Genomic DNA, 12919 nt, shown 5'->3' on the forward strand with positions numbered 1-12919 from the left:
TCTATTTGATTTTTCTGGTTGTTTTCCAACTCAGGTCATTTATTTTTTAATCAGAAGCTCCATGTCTGCATTTTAACAAAATTGTTTTAAACAACAAATACCTCTACAACAATTTTAATGGCATTGAGTATTTTTCTTTTGGGAAGTTTTATTAATCAGTGTTTACAGCATGTTTTCTTTTGATTACTTGACAGTACTTCACTTTATTGTGTGTTGGCGGTTTTCTAAGAAGGTAATAATTTTGCACCACATAATAAAACTACAATAAACTGCATTATTTCATGTAGTTCGGTTGTCCATGTATTTTAGTTAGAAGAAAAAGACCTGGTAGGCTGAGAAGTTACAAGTATGCCCACCACAGGGGGATTGGAACTAGATAATCTTAAAGGCTTCTTCCAATCCGGGCCATTATATGGCTCTGATTATATGAAATGCAAGTGGACATAGCCCAGCAGAGGGAGCAGGAGACTGAGTAAAGGCATAATTTTGAAGGTCTCAGATTCAGTTTAATGAATAGAATTTTCTTAGTCACACATCATAGGGTAGCTCCAGCTCTTTTTCCTTGTGCCTTACTATCCAGTGCTTCTGACACTCATTGACACTCATGCATTGGCTAGATGGATTATGTTCCTGTTTATGCTTCCATGGACTCAGCTTCAGGCCAAGCAGCATCTCTACAGTACAGATGCCTGTGAAATGATGTGTTGCTGAAGAAACAATTTGGATCTTATTTGGGAAAAATGATGTATTTTGGCAGTGCAAACTGTTGAATCATTCTTTGGGAAGCAGTATTTCTTATGGACACTGGGAGGCAGTTTTGAGGCCAGCCTGCAGTTTTACCTTTGTCTTTTCTTACTGTGCCTGCCTCAGTTTCTAAAATGAGTCTTCCAGTAGCTGTTCTTGAGCCAGGTTTGAGGGATGTGTGCTCAATCAAGTAAGGACATCCATTCATCAACTGGCTAGATTACTGAGCAGTGACAAATGTGTCCCATACTTTAATATGCATCTATAATAAACATAGTTCTTTGCAAGTTACTCCCATCTCCCTTTTTTTTTCTCTTTGAACTAGCAGTACTTCTGTTTGTTCTTTACTATTTTATTTGGCTTTTACTATGCACTCATACAATTTGTTCTAATGTTAGTTTTTCTCTATGTATTTTATGCTAGTTTAAAAAATCCTGGCTGAAATGAAACTCCAAAGCAGTTTGCCATTGCTTTCAATGAGGCAAGATTCCAAGCAGTGTGTTTTGTACATTGCATAGAGGTAATCCAAGGGAATAGCTCCTGGAGCAAAGAGCTCCTCCACTTCAGCAAGGGTGGCAGAATGTGATCCTCTCTTCAGGTGGTATTGAGGTGCCTCAGTTACAGCTGTTCAGGTGCTGTAACAACACAGTTGCTTTTAAAAGTTTTTAAGCTGCTTTTCTGCCCCCTGCTTCTATCCAAAATACACGTGTTTACATTTGAAGAGCTGGCTTTGTTGTATTGTTTTTATTTTTGACATGGATACAATACAGTGGACACACTGCTGTACAAATACACTTACATGTTGGCATACTTCAACAAAACACATAACTTAATGAGGATTGTGAGGGAAACATACAAACACTTCACTTCAATTAGTGGCATTGTATTATTTTTCAGAGAAGACGCACATTAATAGAAACCCATTGAAAAATAAAAATGAAACACAGCGTGTTTGTATTCATTGTCTATTAACCCCAACATCTGATCTCACAAGGTTCACATTACAAGCATAATTTATGCAACATGTTTTGGATAAAATTTCATCCATATGCCGAAATACATATTTTACTATATATTTTTTTGTAATTTCAAATCTTGCCTCATACAAAAAAAATATTTTGTCAGCATTAATGTAAATTCATAATAGATTAAGTAGTAAATGTCTAAGCCAAAATATTTTTTTCCTGGAAAATGCAGAGTGAGGTAGTTAATATTATACATGGACACAGACACATTTGCACACACACAGACTTTCTAATGATATTCACTGCATATATAGGTTAAAGCATTCCAGTCTGTTTTGAAACACCTGCTTTTTACAATACTCTCTCTCTATGTGTTGATATGCAAAATGCTGTCCTTGTAGAACCGTGGAGTATATAAATGCTTGAGGCATCTTTGGAATTTCAGCAAATTTCTCTCTGCTTGCTACCACTTTCTTACTAATAGCTTTCCACATATGTTACTTTTTGTTAGTTGACAATCCTCTTGCAGCTTAGTTTTGACTTCATATTCTGTTAGGAGAAACAAAATTCCTCATGCCTCCAACCAGTATCTTGAAATATAAGACCTAACGTTGAGACCTCATATTTCAAAATGCCATTGAGCTTGTTCCATTTGTCTGCTGCATATTAAGTCAAGTTAGTGTACCAAAACAATACAAAACAACTTGATGTGGAACAGTATTAACCACTACACATGGGTCATTAAGGCCATTTGTATCAAAAGAGAATGATGACATTGTGTTTCAGAGACAGGAGGTATTTGGCCACTCTACGTATAATACAGTTCATCTGCTAATATGCATGTCTTATAAGCAGTTTCAGCATAAAAGTAGAGCTCACAGCATGTTACATCATATTTGATTTCCCTAAGTTGTGAAGTGGTAAAAGTGGTACAAAACCCCCTTATATTCTATACAGAGTGCAGGGAGATCTGTTTCAGAAATAACATTGATGAGGTCCAGAATGTGCTGAGCAAGTTGCAGCATGAACACAGGGCTGCTCTGTCCTTTCCCTTGCACAGTCATTGAGAGCACGGAGTGAAGTGAGTGGGCAAGATGAAGGAGGTCAATGCATTTGTCTGAAAGTACTGTAGGAAGTTAGCTCATTTGCTGTGACACTTCAAATTACTTCCTTAGTTTATGCTTTCTGTATAGTCACAGAATGCTTTTTAGTTTGCTATAGATACAATGATACTTAGCATTTATCTGATTATATTCAAAGCACTTTCCACATAAAAAGCCTTTGTTGAGTTTGTTCTTCCCAGATGGATGTTCATTACTCCTGATCTGCTTAGGGAATTGTTTGGCTACATCTGAGAGTAGAATTTAACTCAATTAATTCTTATGTTGCCTTTATATAGAAAGTACTAGTCCTGTTTTACAGCTAACATTCAAGGGCAGCATAAGCAGAAAGAGCTGTCCATTGCTACAGAGGGAACTAAAGGGAATAAAGCACAGACAAAACGTTTATGCTTAGTCCTACAAACAAGCCACAGAAGTACTATCTCTTGTATACTTAAAATAAATAGTTGTCAAAATAAGGAGTGTATTTTATAATACAATTGTCCTGTTTTTTTCCTGGCTGCAACTGTGTCTCCTTTAGTGTTAAGAAGAAAATGGAAAAACAAAACAGAACAAACAAACCAAAAAACAAAGAACAACAACAAAAAAACAGAACAAAAATCCAAACAAACAAAAACCAAAACAAAACAAAAAACCTGCCAAAACAACTAGAAAGTTAAAAATGTCACTATTTTAAAGAAAATTGCTCATTTTTTATCAAGAAGATAAGAAAGGAGATAGGATCTGCCCTCTGTAGACATTCTTGTTGCTGGTAAAGTTACTGATTCAATGTTGACTTCTTTCACTGACAGCTAACAAAAAAAGAGAACACGATTAACTTGACACATTTTAGAGGGTCTGCCTCTGGTTCAGATCCTCAGTGCACAGCTTCAGCAGAGCATCACAAGTTACAGACAGCAGGACAGCAGACTTTAGTTACCTCCAGTTCACCTGGAGAACTTGGTTCAGAGTACTTCTAGGTTGCTACGTAATAAACAGAGCTGCTGCCTCATCCCTGTGTCCAGATCATTGCTCAGGCTGAGGGTGGTTTCATTGTGCAACATCATCATCTAATGATGGGGACATTGCAGTGCAGTTGAAGGCATTGGTTCCCACTTATTGCATATGACACAGATTAAAAAACAACTGGCTCTTTTCCAGAGATTTGTGATTTCCTTACTCAAAAAACCTCTTTTAGTTCAGCACAGCCCGAAGTGAGATGACTGACACCACCTGCTTTTGTGACTAGCTCCAAATGAGACAACCTATCTGACATTCCCAATTCAGTGGCAGCTCACTATTCTCTTGTCAGCCTGTGTGTTTGCTTAGACTTCATGCCAGCTGCAAATTGCTATGTATTGTAAAACCCCCAGCACAACTGGGCCTAGACTGGCTGCGGTTTTAAAGACCTAATGTGTAAATTATTAAATCCCTTTTCTCATTGGAAGCCCAGTTTCTTCTCCATGCTGTATTATCCAAGACCTGAACAAAGATCTCTTGTTGATGCAGCTGAAGAGTATAAAAATTGCTTACATATTAAAGCTAAAATAAACAAAATAAAAAGAATTAGGTTACAAATTAGAAAATATAATGATTAACAAAAAAGGTGATGACTGTGGCACCATTAACACATCTCATAGTCTGGCATTACACAGATTTAGTTCTGAGAGTATCAAGTAAAAGGCAGAGCTAGGGGCATATCCCTTCCTCACCTACCCTTTGTCTCCTTTAACTTGTGTGACAGGGGAAGGGAGGGGAGTGTGGTTTGTGGCATTACAGTTGCACACAGCTGAGGGATTCAGATATGATTTTGGAAGACTGGTAGTGAGACATACAGTGGTACGTACACTGAGCAGTACAGCTGTCTGTAGTTCCTCCTCCTGCCTCCCTCCCCCAGCATCAGGTACTCACGAGGAGTGACTGAGAGACACAAGCATTGCAGTAACACACACTGTATGGGTTTACTTTCAGGAGAAAGGTTTGGTTTTCACACAGCTGTCTTGCCACTGCTGCGTGTTGAGCTCCTGCCTTCCATGCCTGACAGACATCTTCCCTTCTCCAGTGTCTGTCATGCTTTTGTGTCATGCTGTGGGCAGTAGTGTTTCATTCATCTGATGCCACTGCATTATTTCCAAAAATTGTTCTAACACCATGTCAGGAAACGAACACCGTACCTTGGTCTGCCCTCCTCACCTCTGGGGCCAACTGGCACAAGTGTAATCCATGTGAAAGCATAACTGATATTTTTCCGATGGTTTGGAAGCTGGAATACCAAAAGTACTATGTGCTGACCATCAGCTGGACAGTACAGTAAGTAGGAATGATGTCCTGTGGATACCATTTTGTTATGTCTCTGCAAGAGCTGCTTAAAATGACAGGCATCACTCCTGTCCATTTGGCTTTTGTCCAGTATACTGCTGCCATCTGCTTCAGCTGGCTTTTGGTTTTATCACCCATTCTGCCTGAGGATTTGCACGGTAGACATCTAGCATGAATGCATCTGGATCCAGACAGTGCTGACCTGAAAAGGAAATTGTCAGCTATGAATCATAAGATGTTCTGAGCACACGGGGACAGAGCTGTGTTAAAAAGTCCTTCAATGCTCCTCTGACTTGCACACAGCAAGCCTAATTTGGTGTGTCCATGCAGCTAACATCTTGCCTGGATACAGAGAGGGCCTTTGGTAAATCTGCCAGTGATTTTACTCTGTGACAGTCGTGAATTCACTGCCACTTCCAGGCAGGATATCCTGCATTACACTGAGTAATGGACAAAGCATTTAGTCAAACAGTGAATATGGTCTATTTAGAATCATCAACAACACTGTTAGTCTAAGTGCTGCAGTGTGGGGGGTTTTATTTCTTTGGATTTACTGAGCTGGAATTACAACTCTAACTTCTACACTATTTTTAAATGCTGAAAATGTAGGTCTCTAAACGTGTTCCCATACAGTAGGATTTTGGAAAGTAATGCAGGGACTGTAACAAGGTTTTTGGGAGTTGCCAATTTGCTGGTTAAAAAAAAAACTCCTCTGCACTCCAGCTCTTTAATTAGCTAGTGATTGGGAAGTTGTGGCTGCCTTTGCCTGAATGAGGATTTTGTGCCTCTTAGTTGAGTAATAAGGCAATAAATTCTAGAGTTAAGTTGATTTGTGGGACTATACTACATGTACATGGGGTAATGAAGTAATTTCACTGGTAAGGTTACTTTGCTGTGACACAAGATTATGGTAAAATTTTTGTACAGTTACTTATAAGGTCACTGGGGTCCTCATGATTTTATTCAAGTGAAAGCAATATAAATGAATTAATGCATAATCAGCAGACTAAAGTACCCTGAAGGATCTAGGACTATAAAAATTATTTTAAATGAAGATGTAAATTAAATGCCCCAAGTTTTTGGAAGACCATGGCAGGAATATTTGGGATTGTTTCACAAGGCCTTTAGGACAATTTTTCTGTTTTAGCATCAGTTGGTCATCCTGTTTGGACGGGCAAAACAAATCACAAATCCAATTTAGTTTTTTGTTATCATCAGCAATAAAGACTGATTCCTGATTGCTACTGAAGTAAGTCTGTGATGTTTTGTAATAACCTTGCAGAAGTTCTTTAGAACTGAATCGAGAAGAAATAAGAAATAATCTAATCAGGTGAGTTACAACTGACTTCAACAGAGCATCCAGAATTTTGGCATGTACAGGGAAAGAAGAGAGTAAGAAGAGAAAGGATTGTGTAACATCAAATTAAAATATGTTTTTTGACCTTTAAGCCAGAAACTTGTGGGGCAACCCACTGTTGTTTTATTATAAGAAGTGTCACTGCATGAAACAGAAGATGAAAAAAGCCCTATTGCAAGAAATTTGCAATCTAAATAAAGCGCACAGATTAGTGTGAGTATAGAGCATACATACATGCAGAGGCTGAATTCACAATTCTGGGGGTTTTTATCTGCGGGAGGTTAACATTTATACACAGTAAAAAAGAAAGAGGTCTTGGAAAAATGCTCGACAGCAAGGTGGAATGTGCTTGCCAGAGGAAGACCAATGATCTCTTAACCATGGAAAAATGCTCAGTTACGAGAGTGAGAGAGGTAAGCAAAAGGTCAGATGCATTTGGCAAGACTGTAAGAAGTGCTGCTGAGATCCAGCTGCTGGGTTCATTCTCTCCTGTGGGATGCCCCTTCTGTCACTCTGGAGTTGGAATAAATAATGACATTGATTCTAACAGCTTTTGGGTCAGGCTCCTTTCCTCCAAATGGACTGGAGGGTAGGAGAGACCCAGCTGTGTCAAAACAGTACTATCTTGAGGTATTTTAGGAGGTTAAGAACATTCAGAATTAATTTTCAAAATGAAGACTTACCTATATTTCCTCCAATTTCATGTAAACTTTGGATATGGCCTCTCATGTTCTGTGATGATCCATGGCTAGGATGGAAAAAAAAAACCTTTCAGTTTGTCCTTCTGTTATAACCACTGCGTTATCACCCACCATCTATGGTAAACAAGTTTGATATTTTTTCCCCTGTAAATTGCCTTGTCAAAACCAACAATTTATACCGAACAGACCACTGCAGAATAATGAATCTGTTACAGAGGTACAGTACTGCACTACAATCAACTAAACCTTTTATATAATTTCTTTTATATTATTTATTCAAAGAACAAAATTATGTGGTAACATGGGAAGACTTTGCAGAAAAGACTTTCAGAGACACAATTTGCCATTTCCCATAAGTAATAATTATTATCCTACAGAAATAAAAATATTCTACACTTATGGGTAGATGTAAAACAATCCCTTTGGGTTCTCTATGTGGCAAGTCTATAAAATATATGTTTAATGTACATTTTTAGTGGTGTAAGGGAGGGCAGGTTGATTCTGTATAGAGCAAATTATTAAGTAAAATAAAAAGAGTAAGATAAGTGTTAAAATTTCTTTGATCGACATAACCATAAATTAGCAATTTTAGATTAGAAAAAGAGCTCTTGTAACACAATGAATCTTTGAAGAGGGAACAATCTATTGATTTATTGTTCTGACATTGTTGTTCAGGAAAAACAAAATGTTCTGCTTTACCCACCTGTTTTCACAGTGGAATCGAGCCAGGATGTCTTTGGCTTTTGTTTGGCTGTTGAGTTGAATTGCCATAGAGACTTTTGAATGCAGTGGAGCATAAACTCTTATCACTCCCTCCGGTATGTCAGACTGCATGGAGGGAAAGTGACAGCTCCTTAAAATCAATATTCAATAGAGTAACTCTAAGGCAAATATTGCTCTAGCTCAATTTGCAAGCAGTTCTGCAACCTCATTTGAGGCTGCTTGCAAAACTCACTGTCCTGCGTTCTCTTGGCTATTCAAAAGACGTTTATAGTCATACAAATGCAAATTTGTAGACATAAATCAGATACAACACAAAGACACAAACTCTTTGGTAAGTAGCACATAAATACACACAGGGTAAAGCCCTTGAATTGTAACTTTAACTTATTTCTGTTAACACTGGCAGTGAACCAACTGTTTATTTAAAAACATAAAAATTATTAAGAATATCTGTGTTTCCTTCTGAAGATGAAATTCCCCTGAGGCATAAAAATCCAGTTCTCTGTTTCTGCTTCCTATATCTTCAACCAGATTGAAGTGTGCGTACAGTAAAACATCAAGTACCATATGGTTTCTGTTAATTTGAAATTTGACCTTGTGTAGGGTTCAAATGATCATCTATGAAGTTTATGCACTCTTCCATGATTAACGGTGGATAAATCAATTAGCAAGGTTTGCATTCCAGTTCTAATCCAGTTAATACCACGCTGACTAGAACACAATAGTCTTTCCAGTCTCTGTCTCTGTGTAATTTAGAACATCTGAGACCTGGGGATTGCGTTAAGTGCTCTCAACATTAAACTCAGTTATCCAAACAGAGTTTGCCTCCAATTTACCCTTCATATTTCAGCTCCTTGCCATGGCTACCCTAATTTTTATTAGATGTAGAGCCAATTACTCCGATCAATGGACTTGTCTTCCCAAAGGTGCAATGACTTCAGTAATTGACTCTCCTCAGAGAAGGATGTGTTCATCCTGGCCTGAATGTAACTCTGCGGCACAGTAGTCTACACTGTCATTTAAAACAAACATCACTGTCTCCATCTGCAGCACCAATGTATCTCCTACCCTAGATAAAATACTTCAGTCAGTGCCAGCAAATTATTGAGAAAGGTGAATTGGAATGTATTCACCATTCATACATAACATTTATCTTCCTACATTTTTCCCCATACATTACCTTCTGCATTTTCTCTCTTGCCTGTACTAGGCATCTCATTCTCTATTTCTCATAACCTTGTGATATCATTCCTTCCTAATTTGTCTTTTCTTTTGTTCTTCAATGCCTATAGAATCCTTTGCCCTTTCCTTGATTACTTCTCCTACAATTCACCAGTCTTCATTCTTTTAAACTTTCATGGAAGACTCTCTGTCAGGGACAGTCCACATATAACCATTTCTTATGAAACAGGTTAAAAAACCAGCTTGGCAGCTTTGGCTACTGTAAATCATTCTGCCTTCCTTACCTTTTCTGAATCAATTCCCAAAACTTTGTCTTATCAGAGTATTAGACTGAGAAGCACACCTTTCAAGATAACTCTCAAATCAGCTTACGTTGTATGGCAAAATTTCCTCTCCACACCCAGAATCTCTCATGAGATAAAGGAGAGAGGCTGTTTAAAGCTGCCCTTAAAACCTGTATCTTTTTATCATACCTCTGGTCTTTCAGGTCTCTCCCGTTCCATAGTCTTTCTCCTCAAAAGTTTTCTCACTCCTTTGTCAAACATCAGCTGTCTCTTGCTGTTGTTCATTGCTGCCTCATTCATTTTTCTCACTTGGGAAATCAGGAAGGATGGGACCTAGAAGGAGGAAACCATATCAGAAAATATACAGTAATTTTTCCCCAGTGTGTTGGGTCTTTAGAAGGGCACAAATTTTAGGCAGCAGAAACTCTGTTTATTCCTAGAAGATACATGCAATCAGTAGCTTCCTCTAAGAACCTACAGTTATTCCTTTGGTGAAATTGTAGATCATCTTTCATGCCATAAGAAACTTTAAAGCGATGTTTGCAGCTGCAGGAGGTAGTCTTTGCAACCCCCTTTATACTCTCCCTCTGTTATGAGCAAACAAGCTGAGACTGTCAATATCTCCAGGCCAACCTTCAGAAGCTCAAAAAGTTGTACACACTTTTGTCCCATTTTATTGTGGTGCAGACTTTAAACAGATATCTAACCACATTCAAGTTCAGACATATCACCTACACATCCAGATTAAATAATTCTTCTATGCATCACTCTGTTTAAACAATGGTGTGGGAGAGGTACTTCCAGAACGCAATTGATGCTAAAATAGGTGTCTTAGATAAGAAAGGTAGCTCTCAATCCAGAAATATCTGCCAGGGTGCCTCATTCTAGACATGGAAGACTACAGCCAGTTTCCAAAGAAACTGTTTCTCCTTGGAAGGTCCGTTTATTCTGATTTCTGCACACGTCCTGCATATAGCAAAGTACTGCACTGTAATGGAACCATAAAGGAGAAGCAGCACTACTCACTGTCCACAGGATGTCCTGGTACCGGATTAAAAGCCGCACAATGTGCGCAGTGGTGGCGGCTGCTTGCATTTCTTGTTGGTTTGCACGTTTCCCTTTGTAGATGAAGAGGTTTGGCGCAACAATCATAGACACATTCCACAAATTCATCTTGTTTTTCCCTTCATTAGCAACCACCTTCTTCAGGAACTGAAGAAAGGCCTGGAAAAAAGCAAGACTTGTTTAATTTCAGGAAATAATTTGCTCTTGAAATGCAGCATTTTCAAATGCATGTGTCTGGCTGCTATACTTGCACTTGGAAGTGAAATTTTGTGGTCTTTCCATTGTATTTAGATTACTCTGATACTTGTTGTTACAACAGCCTGTGTCAACCACAGGGGGATAGTTAATGATATCAAAATACACATTAATAAATTATCACTTAGACCATAATCCCAAATTTATAAGGCAAATACAGTGTCTACAGTAAGGCTTTGAATCCTATAGTAGAGGTAAGATGTACCCAAAGGGAATAGTTCCTGTCTTCACAAATTATCAAGTGTCCATTTTGATGTATCTAGCCAGAGCTTTTTATATCACAGTGACTTGGGGTCATTAGTCTCTCTTCAAATATGCACCAGTTCCACAAGTAATACAACCTGAAATTTCTGCCAACAGCCTTCAAACTTTTATTCTGGGATAACAAAGCAAGAAGAGCTAAGTGATTGCTCATTGACCTTACTTCTGCACATACTTGGCAGTGTCAAAGGAAATTAATTTCCTCTTTTGGGTAGTTTATTCAGAATTTTGCTTGAATGATTAAATAGCACAGACTGCAGCTGTGGCTAGAGTTGGAGTCTACCAATGAGTCCTTCTGCAATATTGTTCTGGTTTCAGCTGGGATAGAGTTAATTTTCTTCCTTATATCTGGTACAGGGTTGTGTTTTGGATTTAGGGTAAGAATGATGTTGATAACACACTGATGTTTTAGTTGTTGCTAAGCAGTGTTTACACTTAGCCAAGTGTAATCTTTAGCTTCTCATGCTGCCTTGCCAGCAAGGGGGCAAGGACATGGGAGGGGACATAGCCTGGAGAGCTGACTCCCAAGGGATATTCCATACTAATATGGCATTGTGCTCACTATCTAAACTGTAGGGAAAACTAATCTTGGCCCACTACTCAAGAACTGGCTGGGCATCAGTCAGTGAGTGGTGAAAAACTGTGTTGTGCACAGTTTGTGTGCTCTAATTAATCAATCATTATTATTTTCCCATTCATTTCTGTCCTATTAAACTGCTGTTGTCAACCCATGAATTTCATTTTTCTTTTCAAATTTTCTCACCCATCCCACTGGGAGGGGGAGGACTGAAGGAATGACTGTGTGGTGGTGTGCTGGCTTCAGATGGAGTGGAGTTAATTTTCTTCATGCTGACTGGTATAGGGTTATGTTTGGGACTTGTGCTGTACAGTGTTTATAATTAGATTTTTTTGTTGTTGTTGTTATTGCTGATTAGGACTTGCTTAGAGCCCAGGCTTCTGATTTTTGTGCTGCCAGTGCTGAGATGCATGAGAAATAAGGAGGAAACACAGCCAGTACAGGTGACCAAAGGGATATTCTAGACCATGTGACATCATGCTCAGTGTAAAAAAGTGGGAGAAAGATGAAGGAAGGGGGGGACTTTGCAGTGATGGCATTTGTCTTCCCAAGTAACTGTTACATGCAATCAAGCCCTGCTCCCCTGGTGATGGCTGAACACCTGCCTGCCCATGGGAAATGGCGAGTTCCTTTGTTTGCTCTGTTTTCATGAACAGCCTTTGTTTTCCTTTTAAATTACATTTATCTCAACTCATTAATTTTCCAGCTTTTACACTGCTTATTCTCTCCCTCATCCCACTGATGGGGGAGTGAGTGAGAAGCTGCACATGCTTGGTTGCTGGCTAGGGTTAAACCATGACAGGTATTAGCTGCCTCTTGGTTAAACCATGAAAACCATACCACTAAAAACACTGTCTTGGTACTCTGACATAGCAATTAAAACATTTTTACAAACCCAAGAATTACAAAATAGAAACTGTATTGGAGAAGTTTCTAAGATCTCATTATAGACAAGAGAGTGGAGCTGTGTAAAGTTTTGTCATCACTTCTATTTTTGTACAGAAGCCTAATTAGTAATAAAGTAATAATTAAGACTACTCCTCTAGCATGTGTTTTACATATGCAGCTTTATATCCAAATGAACTTTGGTAGCAGAAACAACCCCCATTCTTTACAGAGCACTAGTAGACCTCCAGGTGCTTTGAAGACAGCTCTTGTTCTTGTCCCTGGTTATTGTATAAATAAATTCAGGTTAAAGAAGGGACCTGAACTGATAAGGTTGTGTCTAAACTGACTAATTAAAGGCCTTCAGAAATGGGAAACTTGCATGGTTTTGATGAACAGGGACCTGATGAAATGTCTGAAGGTTCCCAGGAAGCTTCTTCACTCAGGTTTCCTTGATGTAGAAACAGGCTCAAAGATGCAACCAGTGTCTCTTATGGTCAG

General features: G+C 38.6%; 1 protein-coding gene across 2 annotated transcripts in view; it reads right to left on the bottom strand.

Annotated features, from left to right (window-relative positions):
- Positions 1 to 1469: 1469 nt before the first annotated feature.
- ARHGAP28 (Rho GTPase activating protein 28) overlaps positions 1470 to 12919 on the bottom strand; it is a 75896-nt gene continuing 64446 nt past the window's right edge. For both annotated transcript variants that reach the window (XM_021525193.3, XM_085573757.1), the window contains 5 exons: positions 10402 to 10599; positions 9565 to 9708; positions 7890 to 8014; positions 7169 to 7233; positions 1470 to 5330 (listed from right to left, as the gene is read on the bottom strand). In XM_021525193.3, the coding sequence (XP_021380868.3) occupies positions 5239 to 5330; positions 7169 to 7233; positions 7890 to 8014; positions 9565 to 9708; positions 10402 to 10599 (624 nt within the window). In that variant the 3' untranslated portion in view covers positions 1470 to 5238. The remainder of the gene's footprint in view (positions 5331 to 7168; positions 7234 to 7889; positions 8015 to 9564; positions 9709 to 10401; positions 10600 to 12919) is intronic.

The sequence above is a fragment of the Lonchura striata genome, chromosome 2 (assembly GCF_050655825.1).
Source record: "Lonchura striata isolate lonStrDom1 chromosome 2, ASM5065582v1, whole genome shotgun sequence".
Classification (NCBI taxonomy): Eukaryota; Metazoa; Chordata; class Aves; order Passeriformes; family Estrildidae; genus Lonchura; species Lonchura striata.